Source organism: Macrotis lagotis, chromosome 1, assembly GCF_037893015.1.
Source record: "Macrotis lagotis isolate mMagLag1 chromosome 1, bilby.v1.9.chrom.fasta, whole genome shotgun sequence".
Taxonomy (NCBI): domain Eukaryota; kingdom Metazoa; phylum Chordata; class Mammalia; order Peramelemorphia; family Peramelidae; genus Macrotis; species Macrotis lagotis.
This window is the reverse complement of record NC_133658.1, coordinates 934,233,429-934,256,187: the sequence shown is the minus strand read 5'-3', so window position 1 is coordinate 934,256,187 and position 22,759 is coordinate 934,233,429. Positions and strand designations below refer to the sequence as shown.

General features: G+C 41.7%; 2 protein-coding genes across 2 annotated transcripts in view; one reads left to right on the top strand and one right to left on the bottom strand.

Annotated features, from left to right (window-relative positions):
- The window catches only part of LOC141510149 (uncharacterized), a 207,937-nt gene that overhangs the window by 62,419 nt on the left and 122,759 nt on the right, over positions 1 to 22,759 (bottom strand). The window lies entirely within an intron of this gene.
- LOC141510193 (uncharacterized) overlaps positions 1 to 22,759 on the top strand; it is a 73,066-nt gene that overhangs the window by 13,807 nt on the left and 36,500 nt on the right. The window contains 2 exon segments of the mRNA XM_074220229.1: positions 2,062 to 3,865; positions 22,304 to 22,469. Of these exon segments, the coding sequence (XP_074076330.1) occupies positions 2,062 to 3,865; positions 22,304 to 22,469 (1,970 nt within the window).

Genomic DNA, 22,759 nt, shown 5'->3' with positions numbered 1-22,759 from the left:
CTCCAGGGCTGGTGTTCTATCCACTGTGCCACCTAGCTGTCCCCAAAATAGAGATTTTTGACTAGATTCACAAGACTAACAAATTGATAGGACTGGAAATTGACTCTTCCTCACTGGAGGCCCAACACGCTATTCATCATATTAACACTTGTATTCTGATTTTTTAAACAGAATGCTGTGGAAATTTCAAAAAATATGGGGTAGAAAATGGGAGAACTGGGCAAACTCTCTTGTTGAGGGTAGAAATGAATATTTTCTTTTTGTTTTTAACTCTCTAACCAGTCAATCAAATAAATTACTGGTAATTACATGAATGATTTATTTTGGTATTGACTCATGACAGGTAGTATATTCAATGATAAATGAACATGAAGGTCAATTACACATATTAATTTGTTGTTTTTTTAACCATGTTTATTTTTTAGAGTTTTTGCAAGGCAAATGAGGTTAAGTGGCTTGCCCAAGGCCACACAGCTAGGTAATTATTAAGTGTCTGAGACCGGATTTGAACTCAAGTACTCCTGACTCCAGGGCCTGTGCTCTATCCACTGCGCCACCTAGCCGCCCCAACTATGCTTATTTTTTAAAACCCCCTTTATAAGGAAAGAATTTCTTCATTCTTCAGTTTTTTTCCTACTGCTGGCAAAGCAGCTCCACTTTTATGGGAACTCAGCAGAATGGCTAATTTGTATTGTCTGGAGACACTACCAAGGAGACAAATAGTCATAGAAGTGGAAGATAGCTTCCAATAAGGAAGGTCTGTGCATGTCAGTGATAGTGTGCACATGGAAGTTTGGAAAGTTTAGAAACAATTAGATGCAAAGTTGAAAGAATATCTTGTCCTTGGTCTGAAGCAGATACAATGTCATCACTGCTTGATCCCCAAAAGCATCACAGAACTAATTATGATGGTTTGGAATCACTGCAGAAGGAATGCTACAATGGTGGAAACCAGGCTTGTTTGAAAGGAAAAATATTTTTGTAACAAAATTGGGGCATTATTTACTACTTAAGGTGCCAGTACCAAATTTTTAGCACAAATCACTATAGACTTCAAGGATTTGGTGAATCTCTAAATGGGAAGAACTGCAAGAGGACCAAAGAAGGATGTACTGAAGTTCCTTTATGAGGCACATTTTCAGATTTGGTAAATGTCATGTATTTTTAAAATTACATTTATTACAAAGAATTAATTTTTGTTTTAGTGAGCAGAGGCATTTAAAGATAATGTTTTATAAAGAAATAAATAATGGCTACCCCCAAAAAAGTGCCTCAAGTAGGGGGCAGCTAGGTGGCACAATGGAAAGAACATCTGGAGTCAGAAGAACCTGAGTTCAAATGTGACTTCAGACACTTAATACTTACCTAGCTATATGACCTTGGGCAAGTCACTTAATCCTATTGCCTAGAAAAATAAAAAAAACCTCAAGTAAATATAAAAAGTGCTTCTGTCCTTCATCATGTGACCTCAGATACTGCAGCAGAACAAATAAGATTCAAAATGATAGCTAAGGAAATTTCATTATACTTTCTGAAAAGCCAGATTATGAAATAATAGGGATGTTTAGTATTGTATCTAATGGCAAAATGTTTATGAAGAGAAGATTGATAGTGCAGGCAAGAAAAGGGAAAGTGAAGCAACAAGATTCAAAGTGCAGACAATGTGTCTAGTACTGTGGACAGAGCATGCCCAGTGACAAGGTTTAAGTTCCAGTTTCAGCTGCTGGTATTTGAGTGAACCCACTCAGTTATTCTGAATTCATGGCCTGAGTTTTGAATGTAATAAGAATGTTAGCTCTGCCTATGCCACAGGTTTGTTATGAGGATCCAGTGTGATTGTATACAAAGCTTTTTATAAATAAAATCATCCTGCAGATGCTCTAATGTGAGCCAATGATATTTTCAAATGATTGATTCTGCCCATTTAAATTTGTAGTGTTTTCTCTTTGCCTGGGGAAACAGAATATAAATCAGTTTTATTCTGCCAATGGAGAGAAGGAGATATAATTACATATGTGTATGTATAAGTGACTGTGTAAGTATATTTATTATTTCTTTTAGAAGAAATCAGATTTGAAATCATAGAGACTCCTACAGAAATCAACCTTTCTGAGGAAAAAACTCACAAGCAAATATTCATGAATGATGGTGCCTATGGCTATACTTGGAGGGAAATTTGTACTGCACATCAAAGAATCCACAGTGGGGAGAAACCTTATGAATGTAATCAGTGTGGAAAGAGTTTCATTCAGAGGGCCAGTCTTGCTGTACATGAGAGAATCCACACTGGAGAGAAACCTTATAAATGTATTCAGTGTGGAAAGACTTTTATTCAGAGCTCCAAACTTGCTATACATCAAAGAATCCACACCGGGGAGAAACCTTTTGAGTGTAAGCAGTGTGGAAAGACTTTCATTCATAGGGCTAGTCTTGCAGTACATGAGAGAATCCACACTGGGGAGAAACCTTATGACTGTAATCAATGTGGAAAGACTTTTACTCAGAGCTCCAATCTTACTGTACATCAGAGAACTCACACTGGAGAGAAACCTTATGACTGTAATCACTGTGGTAAAGCCTTCAGTGAACAGCGTTCCCTTATTTACCATCAGAGAACCCACACTGGAGAGAAACCTTATGAATGTAATCAGTGTGGAAAGACTTTCATAAGGGGCTCTTCTCTTGCTGTACATCAGAGAATCCACACTGGAGAGAAACCTTATCAATGTAATCAATGTGGAAAGACTTTCATTCAGAGGGCCATTCTTGCTATCCATGAGAGAATCCATACTGGAGAGAAACCTTATGAATGTAATCAGTGTGGAAAGACTTTCATAACGAGCTCTGCTCTTGCCGTACATCAGAGAACACACACTGGAGAGAAGCCTTATGAATGTAATCAATGTGGAAAGACTTTCACAACAAGCACCTATCTTGCTGTACATCAGAGAATTCACACTGGGGAGAAACCTTATGAATGTAATCGATGTGGAAAGACTTTTACACAGAGCTCCAATCTTGCAGTACATCAAAGAACCCACACTGAAGAGAAACTTTATGAATGTAATCAATGTGGAAAGACTTTTACACAGAGCTCCTATCTTACTGCACATCAGGGAACTCACACCGGAGAAAAACCTTATAAATGTAATCATTGTGGTAAAGCCTTCAGTCAACAATTACCCCTTATTTACCATCAAAAAACTCACACTCGAAAGAAACCTTATGAATGTAATCAGTGTGGAAAAACCTTCACAACTAGCTCCTATCTTGCTGTCCATGAGAGAATCCATACTGGAGAGAAACCTTATAAATGTAATCAGTGTGGAAAGACTTTCATTCAGAGGGCCAGTCTTGCTGTTCATGAGAGAATCCACACTGGAGAGAAAGCTTATGAATGTAATCAATGTGGAAAGGCTTTTACACAGAGCTCCCATCTTGCTGTACATCAGATAACCCACACTGGAGAGAAACCTTATGAATGTAATCATTGTGGAAAGACTTTTACTCAGAGGGCTAGTCTTGCTGTACATCAGAGAATTCACACTGGAGAGAAACCTTATGAATGTAATTATTGTGGTAAAGCCTTCAGTGAACAGCGATCCCTTATTTACCATCAGAGAACCCACACTGGAGAGAAACCTTATGAATGTAATCAGTGTGGAAAGACTTTTATAAGGAGTTCCTCTCTTGTTGTACATCAGAGAATCCACACTGGAGAGAAGCCTTATCAATGTAATCAGTGTGGAAAGACTTTCACAACAAGCTCCAGTCTTGCTGTACATCAAAGAACCCACAATGGAGAGAAATCTTATGAATTTAATCAATGTTGAAAGACTTTTTCACAGAACTCCTATCTTGCTGAAGAAAACTTTTAAATGTAACTCCAAACTCTACACTGGAGAGGAATCTTATGAATATAATCAATGTGATTAAATCCTTCAACCCAAAATCAACTTTTATTCCCCTTCAGAGAATTCATACTACCTAGAAATCTTATCACTGTAATAAATAAGAAAAGTCATTCAAAATGGAGTGCAAAACTTCTTAGCAGAAAATTCCTTGTTGGGTACAAAACCGTATTATGGTCTTGATGTGGAAAGGTCTTGAACCAAAGATCATTTCTTATTTTACATCAGAGGATTCATACTAGAAAGAAGCCTTACGAATGTGCGCAATGGGGGACATGCCTTTCTCTGGAAGATGGAGGTCATTGGTAAAGGGCAAATTATGTATTTAACCATATGACTGTGTGTTTGCATGGTGAAAGAGGGGAAAATAATTCATGTCAATCTTCCAGGTTAGAGTTAGAGTCGAATTTATGGTTAGAAATAGTAAAATGAAACACTAGAGTTACTCCTAAACTGCAGGACTGCATAAAAAGAGACCTCTGGATATTGCTGAAAATAGAATGTCTTTAGGGAAAGGAAAATAACTTGTGTTAATATTATGTCAATGGGAGAAGAATGTTTGATGAAGAGAAGAAATTGTTTGACAATTAGCACCTAGGGGGGTTCTTATCTACTAGAATGTGAATTTTAGTTAAAATAAGATACTATTGGAAATCATGCTCCTTTGATCTTTGAGATAATCTGTAGTTGACTTCCAGTTTCTGCTTTGCCATTTTATTTCCTGCTAAAACATCCCCTGGAAGGGGAGAGGATAGCCATGGGGCCCAAAACAAAATAAAGTTTTAACACAATCCTCCGGCTGACCATCATCATGCACTACCAGGTCGTTAGATTAATCTAAACCAAATCACAGCAAGAACAATGATCATAATCACCTCAAGTGATTCTTGCAGGAATCCTACTCATTTACCTGGATTATCCATGAAAAAAGATCAGTGAAAACATTCATAGGCCCTGGCCAGATATTCTTCATGTCTCTGATGATATTATCAACAGTCTTTCCGTGGTCTCTCATACAATTCATAAGGAGAGTTATTTCCTCCAATAGAATAATGCATATGCAAAAGGAAGAATTGACTAAACCAGCATCTGCTTCTCAACTGACTACCAAGCTCAACCACTGGTCCATCACTGTAGCTCCTAAAGCACAATGTTCTTCAGCCAATTTGACAAATCCTTTGGCAATGTCATCAGTTTGGTCATTTAATAATAGATATCCATGAATCCTTAAGTTTCCTTTGTCTTCTTCTGCAACCCCATAAGGGCCTCTCAGGCCTGTCAGGAATGTCCAATGTGTGCCAGTAAGGTCAAGCTTCTACCTGAAGTTACTAGGGTGCAAGAAATATATTGGAGACACAGATAGATAAAGTACTGGGGAACTAATGGAGCCCTCACCCACTATGTCCCTTATACTCCTCTCAATCAGATGACCATTGGGGTGTGGAAGTCCACCCATTCAGTCCAAGTTTGACCATTGGAGATACATATCTTCAATTGGAGATGCCTCGTGTAGGCCTTAATTAGGCAATTTCTGATATCCTCTGGTGTTGTGAAGACTGCTCCACAGAGTCCGATGCCATTGGGTTGACTGATGTAGTTAGTCGCTGAGCAATGGTTGGCTGAAAAGTTATGGTATTTTTTTTCTTCATCATGTTGCAAAGATTTAGTAAGTTAAGGTGTCTGGGAGTCAGCTGTGAGGGTGAATCATACACGGCCAGATTCTAGTGGGTTATAACATACCCAGGATTGGGAGAAGTTGTGTTCAGAGGCAGCTGCATTTGCAGTTGCCATGGGGAGATTGCTCTTTTCAGTCCAGTCATTTTAGGACATTATTGTAAGAAAAGTTGGGGAAATTGGAAAAGCATGACACAGTTTGGGGTTTCACATACTTTGGCTAGTATTGTGGAGTACTCATGAAATTCCCCTATGCATATGAAGTTCTTTAGGAAGTGGGGTTGGGCACATGAGTCAGGATGGCTCCCATGTTGTGGTTGGGTAGATTATTGAACTCATTAGTTAGGACCAATCAGACAGAATTATTTGTCCCCATATTCCTGAAGTTGAGATGATTAAAGGAATGGACATATCTGTAAGGTCTATAGTTCATATGGTGGTCATTTCTAGGATAAGAGGATAATAATAATAAGGAAAAAAGAGAAAGTTACATGATATCTTTACTATATATTTAAAAGGAACAGCAAGTTGTACCTAATAGGTTTTTTAGATTTTTTTAGGTTGGTTTTTTTTTTTGCAAGGCAGTGGGGTTAAGTGGCTTGCCCAAGGCCACATAGCTAGGTAATTATGAAGTGTCTGAGACTAGATTTGAATTCAAGTCCTCCTGACTCCAGGGCCGGTGCTCTATCCACTGTGCCACCTAGCCGCCCCTGTACCTAATAGTTTTTATGAAATCATGTGGAATCATTTTTTTCTATTCTACATTATGAACACGCTTATTTTATTTCTTAAGTTCAGAATAAAAGGATTTAATTTAAAATAAAATGTGTGATCTTATTTAAGGAACTTCCTCCCACTCAGAGCCATGTCATGCCATTACAGGAGGCTTGGGGAAGGTCTGGCAGGCAGTCACAGGTAGTGGCACAGGTCATGATATGAGGCCTCTCCAGGTGGTGCTGAAGGCTAGGAGCACTATGGAGGAGACTAGTACAGAGTTAGCCTAAGGAGGGCAAAGAACTTACCAGGAGTCCCTTGACCACAGCCAGTGGAATGGGAGTACATGACCAGGAGCCATCTGCCCTCCTGATGTGACCCCAGGGATAGTCAGCTCCAGGATAGTGAAGGAGATAGTCTTTTATTGCAGGTAGAATGAGGTGGAATGTGACCAGTTGTGAAGAGATTCCAGGGTGCTCTCCATGGTGCTGGCTGCTTTCTCTAGACTACTATACAGATTTAATTTCCTTCTGAGGAAGACTCAGTGCCCCTGGTTGGGGCTGAGATGTCACCTCAATGTTTTCCTTCCTACTGCTACCTTGAAGCCTATGTTTCCAGGGTTAATATGCAGAACCTATCTAGTATTTCCTGGTGATCTGGTAACTAGTACTATGACAGGTGAAAGACAAAGTAACTGAGGAAACAAAGGTTCAAGCTTACAAGCCTATTGATCAGGGCAGCTAGGTAGAGCAGTAGATAAAGCACCAGCCCTGGAGTCAGGAGTACCTGGGTTCAAATCTGGTCTCGGACACTTAATAATTACCTAGCTGTGTGGCCTTGGGCAAGCCACTTAACCCCATTTGCCTTGCAAAAAAAAAAAAAAAACCCAAAAAACCAAGCCTATTGATCTGTTAAGTAATGCATGGTGAGGGAAGTTATTATTTTTACTGTAACAATTATTAAGTTGGAATGCAGGTTTTTGTCTTTCATTGAGACCCAGCTCCTGTGGAAGACCAGCTTCTAAAGGACATGATCAATTGAGATGACCCCTAACCCTCTGGGAACATGTTCTTCAATCTTGGCCGAGATCCCATCCAATTAGGAGGCCTCACTTCTCTTCAGACTCTAAACAAAATCAAATCTAGGTCTTACCCAGAGAAAAGGCGACTCTTTCCTTGGTCCCTCTGTGAGAGTTTAGGGAAACTCAAGTCAAGAAAGAGAAAATAAAATACAGAGGTAGAGATGGAGATAATTTGTACATAAAGTTTGGAATGTTTGGAAACAATTAGATGTCAAATTGAAAGAAGTAGTTATAAAAACTATTTGATTGTGAATTAAATACTGAAAAATCTCTAAGCTGCAGATTAGAAGAGACAGCTTCCCAGTCAACTGGAGTAAGGTTCAACAAGACCCTCAAGTTTGCTCATAGCTCCCACTACTGAATCAAGTTCTCTCCCAAGACAGACATTGGTCTAGACCCATAATGAATGGAAAGGAAACTGTGCTAGATGCAGAATGAAGTCACAAGATGGTGTCCATGTGTTCACCCAATTCCATAACTAACACTTGCTGTCCTAATTCCCTCCATTCTTTCAATGCTGTGAAGGTGGTTACATCTGGACTCCACAACTAGCTATAAGTCTAGCAGTCCCTAAATATCCACAGTATATATGTACCTATCACACAAATCTCATTTCCCAACAAGGTGTTTCCTATGTAGTCAAGGGGACATGTGGGATGGTGGTCCTGAGAGATTGTCAACCGCCTAGTTGAAGTCTGCTTCTTCTCTAGCCCTTTCTATGGTGGGGTAGGTTTGTGGGAACACTGCAATGTCTTTCCAAAGGACAGCCCTTCTGGTGGATCAGCCTTGGATCTGTCAATCATCTTCATGGGCCCATTGGCCAGACCAGACAAAATCCATTGGCAACTGCCCAGGACTCAGGTTGAATCTGGAGGGAGCTTCCTCCTTGCTTCTGCGAGTCCCTCAGTGTTAGATGGATGGCTTTCAGTTCTGCCCACAGAGTTCTGTGCCCTCACCCAGAGGTGGTATTATCAGGGTGAAAGGCTACAGATACCCAAAACACATTCATTGGAACTAAATTACCATTTCCATATGTGAAGTAAACCTCATCCCTATTGTTTGCCAGTTGATACTACTGTGTGCCCCACTTAGTCAATGGTCAGGGCAGGAGGGAGGGAATGTCACCTGGGCTTATCTCTAGGCATCCTGTTACATATTGGGCCACAGGACCCAAAAGTCTCTGGAGGAGAAAGTGAGGCTGGTGACTTAGCACAGCACCCCTTCATTCAGATCCAGTTCACATGCTTGTCATGGCATCACCTCCCTGATGTCATGATCTTCTTTGAAAATGAAGGACAAGGGGCAGCTAGGTGGCACAGTAGATAGAACACCGGCCCTGGAGTCAGGAGTATCTGAGTTCAAATCCAGCCTCAAACACTTAATAATTACCTAGCTGTGTGGCCCTGGGCAAGCCACTTAACCCCATTTGCCTTTCAAAAAACTAAAAAAAATGAAGGACAAATCATGATGATGATGATGCCCCCTACTCATGAGTGACTCCCTGGGGGCCTCTCCTAGCCCTGAGCTACCATGACCATTTCTGTTTTAAAAGGCTGGTATCAGTGGCTGAACCCAACTTCCTAGGGGAGTTTTTTCCTGAAGTAATTCAGGCCTTCTGGGGACAGGACTTGTGACAAGAGTTCTGGGGTCACCAGAGACAAGGAGGGCAATGTATGGGAGTTTCCTGCATTAGAACCCCATCAGCCAGCCCTTGGTACTGGTGAGTCCTATAGACTCGAGCAAATCAAATTGGGTGGCTGTGGTTGAGGCCTCTGCCTTGAAGTCATCACCTAAGGGCAATACTTGACTGACTGCCAGCTTGGCTGCTCTCAGAAGCTTCTGTTGCTCTGGGCCCCATTGAAAGGTGGAGGTCTTTCTATGTGATGGTGCAGATGGGTAAAAGTAGGACTGTCAAGTAGGCTGTCTCCAAAACACACTAGGTGGCATGCCTTCTTTACATCAGTGATGTTCTTGCGAGAAAGCGGCTTATCTCAGACTGGGCCAGAGCTGTCTCTGACTTTGATATGTATCTTAAGAATTTCTCCAGTCATCCTGATCCATATCTGGACACTGGACCCAGATTGCTCTAGAGAGAACTTTGCATGGTCTTAAATCCAATCCACTTGCAGATCATGGCATACTTACTGGATGCCATGGTCCTTTTTGAGAATGAAGGGCAAACAACAAGAATTTCACACACTGTGAGAGGATTTGTATTTCATGAGGGCCCATAGCCCAACTGAGATGGGTCAGATGTCCACCTGTAACTGTGGGGCTGGTTTTTACAGGAAGGGGTGGGGTCATAACTTCCAGTCGTTATGGCATTCATACAGTCCCATCTGGGAAGTCTCTGGTACTCAGATGGCCTCCAAGTGCTGGTGGCCAAGGCTGAGAGTCTGAAGAAATGGGCACAAAATAAGATATTAGCTAAGTCAAGAAAACCAAGAACAGTCAAGGGTTGAATGCCCTCTGTCATTTTTATAATATTGAGTTATGGGGCTTCAATTGAAGTCTGTTTACATTGCTAGAATGCAGTTTGTCTCCATTCAGTTTTGTCTGCTTCTGCACAGACCTTAGGGGCACTGGTTGCTGCTTCAATGATGTCCTTCCTGAGCGATCTGGCTGTCTCAAATCATCACATGTTCCAGTCCCTATATGGGGTTGATGGGGTCCTGCTGTCTATCCAAACACTGGGTCTAGGGTAAACTGACATCCATTGTCCAGTAGCACATTGCAATGTTGCTGGTTTCTGAGGACAGAACTGAGTTTCCCACTGAGAGGCCAAACATCCTTAGAATTGCCGGGTTCCTCTGGTTCCTTTGAGGATTCTTGTCAGTCAGAGAGGTCTGGGACCTTGGGGGCAAGGGTGATGAAACTGCCCTGCCTTACAGCTAGAAAGAGTCAGAACATCTTGAGGATAATGACCTGAGACTGCCCAGTGAGAGCACAGACATTGCTCCACTTTGACCCATATTTTTTTTTTTAGGTTTTTGCAAGGCAATGGGGTTAAGTGGCTTGCCCAAGGCCACACAGCTAGGTAATTATTAAGTATCTGAGGTCAGATTTTAACTCAGTGCTCTATCCACTGCACCACCTAGCTGCCCCTGACCCATATTTCTTTTGTGGATCCCATGGAGGAGGGCAGGGGATGGGGAAGAAGAAAGGATATGAGCTGGTTTGGGGTCATGCTCTGTCTGGGGGTTAGAAAGGGAGATGTAAGAGGAATGGGACTAGGAAGGGAAGAGAAGAGGATGAGATTTATGCAGCACTTAATGTGTGATTCATAAACAAGATCTCATTTGATCCTTCTGTGAAACTTGGGAGGGGAAGGGGGAACTGATTTAAAAAATTCAAAAAAAAAGGGGCGGCTAGGTGGCATAGTGGATAAAGCACCGGCCTTGGAGTCAGGAGTACCTGGGTTCAAATCCGGTCTCAGACACTTAATAATTACCTAGCTATGCGGCCTTGGACAAGCCACTTAATCCCATTGCCTTACAAAAAAAAAAAAAAAATGTTATTTCCTTCCCTTCTCTATAATACAACTATCTGATAGACCAGTTTTCTAGAAAGAAGACAAGTCCCTACATTTTTCATTCTATCAGTGACATCTCCCCTGTGAACCATCAGAATGAAGTCTCCTCGAGGTTTCCCTTTCAGTTGTTAACAATGTCCTCCCTCAGAGACTGCCAAGTTCTCTCCCCCTCCCCCTAGACTCCTGAGCAGTAGTTCTGAAATGCCCCGCCTTTGTCAGTCCACATCTGGAGAATTCCATTCATTCTGGGGCGTCAGATTTTAGAAAAGATATGGACAATGTGTCCGGAGAAATATGCCCAGAAGAGAAGAACCCCAACGGTAAGGGGACCAGAGAATTTGTGGAAGGAATTGGGTAAATTTCCCTAGGAGAAGAGAAGAGATGAAGGGGATAAGATCGTTGTCTTCAGTTATTTGAAGGATTGTTTAGACTAGGGTGCTTCCAGAGCTTTTGAGTATTATTGGTATAACTCCCCCACCCATCCAAGGATCTCAGTGTGTGAAACTCTGACTTCCCTCCTGGTCTGTGAATGACCACAAGCACCCCCCTCTGCCACGGGGCCGAGGCGGAGGTGGGGGGGGCTGTTGTTCTATGGGGGGGCCTAGACTACGATCAGGATCTGAATGTGGTCAGAGCCCCAGAGTCCTGTTCCAGGGGCAGAGGACAGATCTCAGAAGTCTCTCTCCACTCCCCTACCTTTGGTGAGCTGCACTCAAGGCTCGGTTGTCCAAGGGCTCCTGCTTACTGCAACCTAGGACTTTCTAACCCCCCCCACTTCCCCCCTCTGTTCATCCCCTCAGGCCAACCCCCTGCTCAGGAGGAAAAGGGACAGAACTCTGCCCCCCCAGCCTAGCCAGCAGGGGGCCTGAAGGGAATGAGCCCCGGGAGCCCCAGCCACCTAGCCCAGGTGAGTGCCCTCCCTCCAGACCAGACCCCCATCAGCCATGGCCCCAGACATGGAAGATGCTCTAGGAATTGGCAGTCCCCCCAAAGGGGCCTTGTCTTTCTCAAAAGAGGCCTCAGAGGGAAACCAGCAGGACGCCCCCAACCCAGCCTGTTCTCAGCTTCTGTGTTTCAAACTGACAGACCCCAGCCGCCTCTTCCCAAACTGCTAGCCCCCTCCACCATTTGGTTTTATTTAAGTTGTCCCTCCTTCCAGCTGACTCCCAAGGATGACACCTCCCTCCTTAGTCTCTCTTCCACACAGATCCTGTCCTTGATACACAAAGCTTCTTCCTGCCCCACCCCCTCTGTTCTGGCGGCCAAGCTCTCCCCTGGGACCTCTGAAGGTCCAGGAAACCCCTTCCCCCTGAGCCTTGTGGGCAGAGTCCCGCAGGCTCCCCCAGACCCTGTCCTTGGTAGCCTGGGGGAGGGGTGCTACTCCTGGCCTGCCTCAGGTCCCCCAGCCTTCCCAGGCCCCTCTGGATCCCTCTCCTTTACCAGTTCTCAGATCAAGTCAATAGGATTTCGAAAGGCCCTACTGTGTGCCAGCATTGTTTAAATCTTCAGTGGTCACAAACCTATAGTGCCAACCTCCCAGGAAGCTCCCAGTCTCCTAGGGAGACAGCCCAGTGGCAACTAGGTCCAAAGCAGCCCAATTCAGGAGAGGGGCAGGTCCTCTGAGAGCAAAACCTCTGCCAGCTTCAGGGCCCAGAAATAGGCCCATAGGTCAGAGGGGAGAAGAGACAAGGTCCCAGACCTGGGAGGCAGAGTCAGGGGAGGAGATCCTAGTCAAGGGTCAGTCTGGAGGCAGAAAAGAGGAGTGGGATTCAGGAAGAAGGGAAAGGAAGTTGGGGCTGGTTATAGGCACCCTCTATAGGTCACCTTAGGGACCCTCTACATTATCTCTTATGTGATCCTGTTGCCAGAACTGTCATGGTCCTTATAGAGGCAGCTCTGGGGCAGCCAGGTCACTTGGATTCCTGAAGAATGACCAGACCATCTAAAGGAGATGAACCCAGGTGACCTTCAGAGCCCCGGATGTAGTAAATTTTCACCCAGATGGAGATGGAGATTGTCTCCCCAGAGGAGAGTTTGGAGGGAAAGCAGGAAGGGCTGAGGGAGAAAAATAAGTCAGAAAAGATGAATGAAAAAAAAAAGAAAGGCTGTTCCAAGGCCTTTAGCACAGTAAGTTCTTTTATGAGTCAATTTAATTAATATTTGTTAAGTTCAAAATGGTTACCTTGATGACCTAGTGGATTAAGAGGTAGGGAAGTGGGGGGGGGGGGACTTGAAAGGCAGGGCTTTGGAAGGAGAGGTGGGCAGGGTCCTGAGGTCCTAGCTTTGGGTCTGATTGGAGGAAAGGGATGATCCTGGAGGACTCAGGGGCTAGTCTGAGTGGGGCTTTTGAGACTAGGAGGACCCTCCCTGATGAAGCCTATGGAGTTGAGATGGCTCTGCCTTCTGGAGGCCAGGAGACCTAGATCCCTAGGTTGTAAAGGAAGTGAAGGGAGTGAAGTAGAAGACCAGAAAGGGTATTGGAACATTTTCTGGGAGGAAGAGGGGGGGAGTCTTGAGTTCCTCGGGAGAAAAGGCCCATCTTGTGGCCTCAGGAACTGAGCAGGGTGATGGTTTTAGGACTGGGACAGCCCACCCAAAGTGAGGTAGCTGTAAGCAGGAGATCTAGGAGCTGAGACCACTGCCTTCTGCCAGCCAAGTCTTCAGGTGGCATGGGACTCCTCCTGGCTCCTGCTGGTTCCCCCTCTCCATTGGGCCTCCTTCTCTCCCTCTTACCTCCTAACAAGTGTCCTCTTGTGGCTATCAGGAATATTCTTCCCTTCAAGACCCAGCTCCTGCCTGACTTTCCCAGCCCCTGAATCTTTTATTTTTTTTATTTTTGCAAGGCAATGGGGTTAAGTGACTTGCCCAAGGCCACACAGCTAGGTAATTATTAAGTGTCTGATGTCGGATTTGAACTCAGGTCCTCCTGACTAAGGGCTGGTACTCTATTCAATGTGCCATCTAACTACTCCTGCCCCTAAATCTTAACCAGACTTTCAATTACATCCTAAAGGGCACCACCCCCAACTTTACCATTGGGTCACACTTTTTCTGACCCTAGTTGCTGGTTAGAGATTATCACAGGATTCCAAGTGAATTGATAATCAAAGAAATGGAGGTAAGTATGCTTGGTTTTTTGAGTATTTACTGGGAAAGTGTTTACCTAAAATTTAGAACCTTAAAACACAGTTAAAATAACATAGCAACAACAATAATGAAAAATAGCTTAGAAATGAAGTTTTATTCTCTGGGATGGAGGTAATGGAGACCATCTAAGAATAATGTTCCCAAGTTGAAGGAGATCAAAAAATTTATATAGCATCAAGAGGAAGTGAAAGACTATACATAGCAAGGGTGGACAAAACTTTAAACTTGCCTGGAGACCATTCTATTATTTAATCTCAGAACATCCTTTTACAATGATATTTTCCTTGAGGGAGGTAACATTATTTTGAGTTTCAGTACTAAGAGGGCAGGGTGAGTTACTTATTTCTGAAGTCTAAAGAAAGGCTGAAATTCTTCCATTTAGAGAGGGCAGGACAAGATTTTCCTTTCAAATTATAAAGAGATTAAAGATGGAAGGACAAGTCTTCCTGTCAAAGATTAAGGAGGACACATTCCATTCCTCACAATAGATAAGGAACTGGAGTGGCTAGGTGGTGCAGTGGATAAAGCACCAGCCCTGGAGTCAGGATTACCTGGGTTCAAATCTGGTTTCAGACACTTACCTAGCTGTGTGGCCTTGGGCATGCCACTTAACCCCATTTGTCTCGAAAAAACCTAAAAAAAAAAATAGGTAAGAACATCAACCCTTGATCAGAAATAGTAATTATTATACTTTGCTGTTTTCCCCCCTTTTGATCAAAGATGACATGATTGTGTCAGCTATAGATCAACTAAAAACATGAAGGGCATTTTGGAAGGAATAATAGCATCTCTAGGAGACCTAGGGTTGCTGGAAAAATGGTCAGGCCTCAAAGATAAGATCTATCTATGAGGAGCAAACTTAGAAAGCTCAAAAGAGGGCAGCCCCCTACAATCAAGAATCATGAGAGGGAGAAAGCAAACACAAATATAAACTTCTGATTTATTCTTTCTTCTTGATATGTTTTTTTGTATCTCCAAGAGTCCTTAATAACAATGTCTTACAATCTGACAAGTAGGACTGGATACTGCAAGCCTACCTCAGAGCACTCCTAAGGCTGTGGGGAAGGGCATTTTAATGCTTTCTAATATATTATTTTATTGCTTTCTAAATCTTTGAGAAGGATCTTGCATTGTTTTCACCTATACTCTAGTTTCTTGCAATAAAAACATGCATTGCTTAAGTTGCATAGAGAATGTTTTATCTTTTTTTGCTTGCAACTCTCTTCTCTTGGAGATTTTTGTCTAACTGGGTGGCCAGTGTTAATGACCACTGAGCTACCAATTCAGCTATGACCCATGGATGCTTATTTTGTCATTCTGTCTGGATAAGTTTAATATTTTGTGACAGAAAAGGCTGGAGAGTGTTAAAAAAAATAAAAAGAAATTCAGTCTGTCTTCCTCTATCATGCTTTAGACCAGAATTTATATCAAAAGCCTCTGCTAATGATCAAAAAATTGAAATACTGTTTCATCTTGTCTGAATAAATTTTGGATTTTTGGAAAATATACTGGTTGGGGAAGTGGGATGACCTCTATTACAGCATCTCCCAAAGCTTTTGCCTTCCATATAGTGCCTTTGCTAATCTGTATAAACTAGTCAATCTGTTTCCTGAAGTTCCTTAAAAATGGCTTGTATTTTTGTTTTTCTGTACCAATTCTTAGCTTTGCCCTTCCCAAGTAAAGCTATGATTAACTGACAGATGTCTGGAATCCCTGGGTGATGGGATTTCACTTTAACTTTAAATTGATCACTAAAATCTATTAGATCTTAAAGACAGGATCAGGGAAATCTTTTTTTTGAATCCCGTAATTCAACTCTTTCCCATGGCTTGAATTTATACTGTGGGACACTTATAAAGCTTGATAGTGGGGTAACCTGTCCTCCACTTGTAGTTGGACCTATCAGAGGGTATGGTTTACTTATCACCTTAAAAGGTGTTTACCTAAAATTTAGAACCTTAAAACACAGTTAAGATAACATCCTACAGGGATCGGGTTTTGGGCTCTTACCTGGAACTGGGGAAACCTCATTAGAAATAGGATCTTTCAGGACAAGAGAAAGAGGAGGGGTAGCATAGACAAAGGAAAGACACTGAGGAAGGGAAAATGGGATACAATGGAGGATAGGAAGAGGAGATAGAAGATGGAGAAGATGAGGCAAGAGGGTAAGAAGAGTGAGTGGGCTGAAACTGAAAAGATGAATAAACAGAACTATAAGAGGGAGATGAGATCCAAGCAAAAGAGGATGGAATTGGAACAGAGAGAAGAGGGTGAAGGAATTGGGGGACTTAAAGAGGTCATAGTGGGAGTATTATTTGGGGAAGAATTTTGAGGAAAAAAAGAAGTTACAGTGGAAGAAGAAAATGAAGGACAAAGACAAGAAGTTATAGAAGGATTAGGATATGGGGGAGATAGAAGGAGGAGCTGGAAAAGGAAGGGGAGGACATTGGAGGGTAGAGGGAAGAGGTTACAGAGGGATTAGGATGAGGGGAAAGAGGAGATGAGACAAAAGAGGAAGGGGAAGAAATTGAACAAAGATGTAACGAAGGAGATTAATATTGGGGAAATAAGATGTGAAAAGAAAGGAAAGGGAAGAAATTGGAGACCAGAGAGAAGAGGGATAAGGGTATATAAAAAAAGGAGGAAAAGAGGGAATAGAACGAGAAGAGGAAAAGGAATGAGAATGAGGAAAATTAGGATACAGAAGAGAAGATGAATGGGAGGAGGAGGAAAAGAGGGAGAGATTTCCTTAGGACTAGGGAGGGTAGGATAGAGGGGAGCAGATAGATTATAACCCAGGTTGCAGAAGGGATGGGTTCCCCAAAACCAGAGCTTTTAGGAGGTAAAGAAGGCAACTAATAGGGAGGAAGAACAGTAGTTGAAAAAGGAAGACAGACTGGAGCTTTTAAAGAGGGAAGAGGGGAGAAGAGATGGTTTTGAAGATACCACAGTTCCAGTGGGGAAGGGATGAAGCTCAGGGAGGTAAAAGGTTTGGAAAAAGAGACAGTTTCTCAGAAGGAAGAGAAAACACCTTTCTTCAAGTCTTACAAATGAAATTTGTGAAGAAATTTGAGCTTTGTGTTTTGTGAGGCATCTCACTATACCAATAGCGAGAACTTTCCCCTTCCTTATTAGATGTCTTATTAGTTTTTAAAATTAGTTTTGTTTTAAAATAGTTCAATTTAGGGAGCAGCTAGGTGGCATGGTGGATAGAGCACTAGCCCTGGAGTCAAGAGGGCCTGAGTTCAAATCCAGTCTCAAACCCTTAATTGCCTAGCTGTGTGACCTTGGGCAAGTCATTTAACTCAATTGTCTTAAATAAATAAAGTTTTTTAAAAACATAGTTCGATTTAGGTCTTTCAAAAGCTCCCCAACTTGACCAACCTAATTTCAGGCCATCACTTGTTAATTTGCACCAATGTTGGCAACTTTGAAACTATGGTGTTTAGTCATATAAAAAGCAAGTGTTCTCTGTTACATCTCTAATCCTAGATTTAGATTGTCCTATGATCAAATAAAACCATTAAACAGCAATAACTATAAAATCAAAACACCAAAAGACATAATAAGACATTGAACAAACAAAAGACTCATACTAGACACTGGACATGTGATAGAGATGACAGACAAATTCTTTGCTCTTTATCAAACAAAAGGGCCAGATCTAGCCACTATGCCACTCATCACTTAGATCTGGAAACAAGTCTTCAGCACCCAACTGATCGATTCAAACCAAAACAATTATTACCAACCTGTGAGAAACCCAAAACCAAAGGTAAAATTCCCAGAGAAACTTAGCTTCAAAACAGCAAACAGGAACAAGGGTTCAGACTAGAGCAGTTGAGTTTGAAAAGCAAAGAAATATTCAGACAAGACCTGTTTTCTTCTTATGCTGTTGCCTGGAGGAAAAGTTTGTTTTTATCTCAGTCAAAATTGTTTAAACTCACATCAGTTAGCTTAAAACAGTTTCAGAATAGAACTAAGATTTTAAAAGTTAGAAAGCTGTTTTTCTCCCCAGGAGCACAACTGACTACAGACTGAGGATCTGTTTTACAGCTCTCTTCTAAGGAATATGTCTGAGTCCCTCCTCAAAATTCCCTTCTATCCAGGTCCACAGGTACCACTAATATTTACCTAAAATTTAGAACCTTAAAACACAGTTAAAATAACTTAACAACACTATGAAAAACTAGTTTACACATGAAGTTTTATTTTCTGGAATTTCCCCCACAACCAGTAGGTAATGGAGGCCATCTAAGAATGATCTTCCCTAGTTGAAGGAGTCAAGAAAATTTATACTGCAAAAAGGGGAGGGGAAACAGAATAGACATAAGAAAAGCAGAAAAAAAACCTTAAACTTGCCTGGAGATCATTCAGTTATTTGATCTCAAAGAACAATACTACAATGCTATTTTCCATGAAAGAGTTAACATTTTTTTGAGTTTCAGTACCAGGAGGACAGGGTGAGTGCCTGTTTTTGAAGTCTAAAAGAAGACCAAATTATTTCTTCCATTTAAAGAGGGAAGGACAAGATTTCCTTTTAAATTATAAAGGAATTAAAGATAGGACAAGTCTTTCTTTCAAAGTTTAAGAACACATTCCATTCCTCACAATAGATAAGAAACACTAACCTTTGATCAGAAATAGTTATAAAAATTTATAGTAATTATACTTTGACAAAAGACCACAGCATGAATCAGGGTAACAATCAGGAAAAGTGGGGAGGGATACAGAAGCAGAGGGTATAGCTTATGGACAGGGAAGGGGGTGATGAAGGGAGGAAGAGTGGGGAGAGGTAAAGCAGAGAGCATCACTCATGTAACCATGGATTGGAGATGGGATCACTAGGAAGTATGGACCCTATGTGGGGAAAGGGTTTGAGGTCTCAATTTTATAGGGTTGGAAAGGGGCAGGAAATGGACCAGGTTTTCTCTTGGGATCTGTTCATTAACCTCTCCAAATCATCTCAGAGTCCTCATCCTGAAGGAACTTTTGATGATCTTCAGCTAAGAAGGTTATGGAATTTACATACACACTAGCACCAGAACCCTTGAATCTGTATCTTCTAGATGGTCTCTTCTCAGTCCACAAATATTCCTAGAATGTGAATTTTATTTACTCTATGATATAAAGTTGTTCAAATATGATAAATTGTGCTCTTTGGGATGGTTTGTACATGGCTTTGAGGTTCCCCTTTGCAATCTTATTTCCTGCTAAAAGGGATTTTTAGGGTGAAGAGAAGAAGGGGAGGGAGTGACCAGGGAGACCAGGACAAGAAACATGTTAACACAATTCACTCCCTAGTCCCCTGACACCATCCTGTACCACTGTGTCTGAGAAGCAATCTAAACAAACACTGATGGAACAATGACCTATGATGGGTGAAAACATAGAGTCCTGCCTCAAGGATAACAGAGACTTCTGCAAGCTCCCCCAGCCCCCTTACCATCTGTGGGCTGAGTTCTCTGGAAGCAGCTGCCAGGTGGCTCCCCAGATCTGCTCCTGGTCCCTGAGGGGCCAGATCTGTGCTAAGACCTGCACTCCATTCTTGCCCTGGTGTGGCAGAGTTTTCCTGCTGACCTTCCCAATTGCCCTTGGCAATCCTTGGGCTGACAAACCTGGACAGCTTTTGCTGCTATGGACCAAGGTGCCTCATCTGTTCCTGGTTTCTTCCAGTGAGCTTCTGCAGGCCCTCTCTAGCCTTGGTGCAGCAGACCCTTCCCAAGAATCTTCCAAGTTGCCTTGGGCTGGAAAATTAATTCACTTGGTCTTTTTGTGGGATCTGCCACTCTAGAATTTGGTTAGAGTTATCATTCAAAAATATTTTGGAGTAGTTTGGAGGAGAGCTCACAGGAGTCCCTGCCTTTACTCAGCCATCCTGGCTCAGGCTCTACATTTGCCTCTTAAGAGGGGGAAAAAAAAGGCTGGTGTGAGTAGGGAGATAATAATATCTCTTTCAGCTCAAAGTTCCCCTGCTTCAATTTCAATCATGTCAGACTCGATGGGTTCTCCTTGCAGAGCCACTGGAGTGCTTGACCTTCTCCACCTCATTTTACAAATGAGAAGCAAGGATAAGTGACTAGCCCAGAGTCAAACAGCTAGTAAGAATCTTGAGTCATAACAATGAGGATTCTGGACAAAGCAGAAGCAATTGCTATTTCCATTCAATCTGAGCTAATGAGGTCCCTCAAAATGCCCAAGTAGACTCAAAACTTAGAGAAGTCATGTGATTATCTGTAGATGCCCAAAAAAAGCCTTTGACAAAATGTCATACCCTTTCCTATTAAAAACACTCAGGACCATAGGAATAAATGAAGTTTTCCCTAAAATGATAAGCACTTTGTATTGTGCAAGTGAGATTTCTGAAATATTACATTTCTGATCAAAGATTGCTTTCTCAGCCTCTATTTAAGGTTTAGAAGTCTGCTAGCTTCTTCCCTCCTCAAGATCTGGGTCTCTCCAGCTACACATCTGAAGATTGACTCTGTGGGAACAGCCTGGTCTCCCTCGAAGTATATCTACAAGTTTCACTTTCCCAGTAATGGGAAGGCACAAAACTGCTCTGGTTGTCTCTATAAGAGACTTAAACAGATTCTTATGCTTAGGACATTTTAGAAAGGTAAAAATCCCAATGTTTTATATGTCTCTAACCTATCTGATAATAACATAAAATATTCAATCAGAAAAGGAGACAGTCATCCTGGTATTAATTGTTTCTGTCAGTTCAGACCTTATATGGGTGGGCAAGAGTATCAAAATAATCAATGATACCTTTATGTATTAATGTGTTATCTGATTGTGTAAACCCTAAAAATATAGGGTTAAAATAAAATGACAGAAAGTATAAGTTTAGCACAATGTTTTCCCTAGTTATTTGGCAGAAATAGAGTACCCAGGTGACAGTTATCAGTTCAAGGTCTGTTTTAAGGTAGGAGTTTCTCACAGAAGCAAGGAATGTTACAAAGCCCTTGATAGAATCTACTATGGAAAGACCCAGAATTGAACTATGAACTATTTGCTTTTTGGCCTTATGTTTCCCTGTAACATTCTGATAATTGGACTGTTTTCAGAGAAATCCCTCTGAGTCTTTACTATAAAACTGCATAATGTTTTGTGTTTCCTTATTGCTTCTGGTTTTTCTATGATTTTATCTTTCTCATTTACTATTTAACTGCTTGATTTTTCTGCTCTCCCTCTGTTTGTAATGGGATTAGCTAAAGGTTTTGTCAACTTTTATTAGTCATTTTATTAGTTTTAGTTGTCATTTCTTTGATTTTTTATTTCAAATATGTCTATTTCCCTTCCAATTGATTTCTCTCTATTGACTAATGCCAGATGATTTGGGGAAATTGCTGCTTTAGAATGTAGTTTGAGGTCTTCAGGTGCTGTTCCCCATATGTCCTCCCTGCTTTTCATCATTTCCTTGATATTGTGGATCTTCGGTTTTCCCAAATGAATTTTACTGTGATTTTATTTAGCTCTCAAAAGCATCTCCTTCATAACTTGATTAGTGAGAGATTTAATCTTTTTTTATATTTTGGTTTATTTTTCCCCCTGATTATATGCAAAAATAAGTTTTACCATCCACTTCCAGACCTTGAATTCCAAATTCTCTTCTTTCTTCCCACCCCACTTCCCCTCCTCGAGAAAGCAAGTATTCTTTATCATAAATCTTTCAGAGGTCTCTTGGATCACAGCATTGCTGAGAAAAGATAGGTTATTCACAACTGATCATTGTACATTACTGTTACTTTGTGTTCAGTACATTTCCCATTGCATCTGCTCTTGTAAGTTTTTTTTAGAGAGGGCATCCTATTCATCACTTCCCACAACAGAACAACATTTTGTCTCAATCAAATACCACAATTTACTCAGTCATTCCCCAACTGCTGGACATCCCTTCAGTCTCCAGCTCCCTGCCACCAGAAAAAGAACTACAATAAATATTAGGGAATTAATTCTTGATTCTATATTTTACATTTGATTTAAATCAATAATTTTATCCAGAAAAAATATTCTGTAATCTCTGTGAGAATCCAAAAAGCTTCCCCTTTGTCTCTGAGAGAAGAAGTTCATGTGGAAAAAAGTTCAGTGTTTTTCTCTTTTATGGGATTCAAAATTGCCCAACCTACAATGAAAGTAAATGAGGCAGAACTTCAGGGTCCATGGTCCCTGTAATAATATGTATCTTAGTCCTTCCTCATTCTCTAGCAGTGAGCATGATTGAGAGAAACACTTTCCTGTACATGAGAAAAACCTTACTGGGAAGAAATCTTATAAGTGTAAGCAATGTGGAAAGACTTTCACAAGGAGCTGCTATCTTACTGTACATCAGAGAATTCACACTGCAGAGAAACCTTATGAATGTAATTAGTGTGGAAAGACTTTCACAGCAAACTCCAGTCTTGCTGTCCACAGTCTGTGGGGTGGGGGTTACATGACCAGGAGCCATCATCTCTTCTGATGCCACTCCGGGGTAGTCAGTTCCAGGATGGAGAAGGAGAGAGAATCTTGTACTGCAGGTAGAAAGTAGGTAGAATGACACCAACTGTGAGTAGATTCCGAGGCACTCTCCATGGTGCTGACCTTCTCCAGGATAATGTATGGTCTTGAATTTCTTTCAGGCATACTTTCAGTGGCCCCTTTGTTTTCAAGAAAAATTATGATATCAGGAACTAATGCCATAACAGCCATGTGATT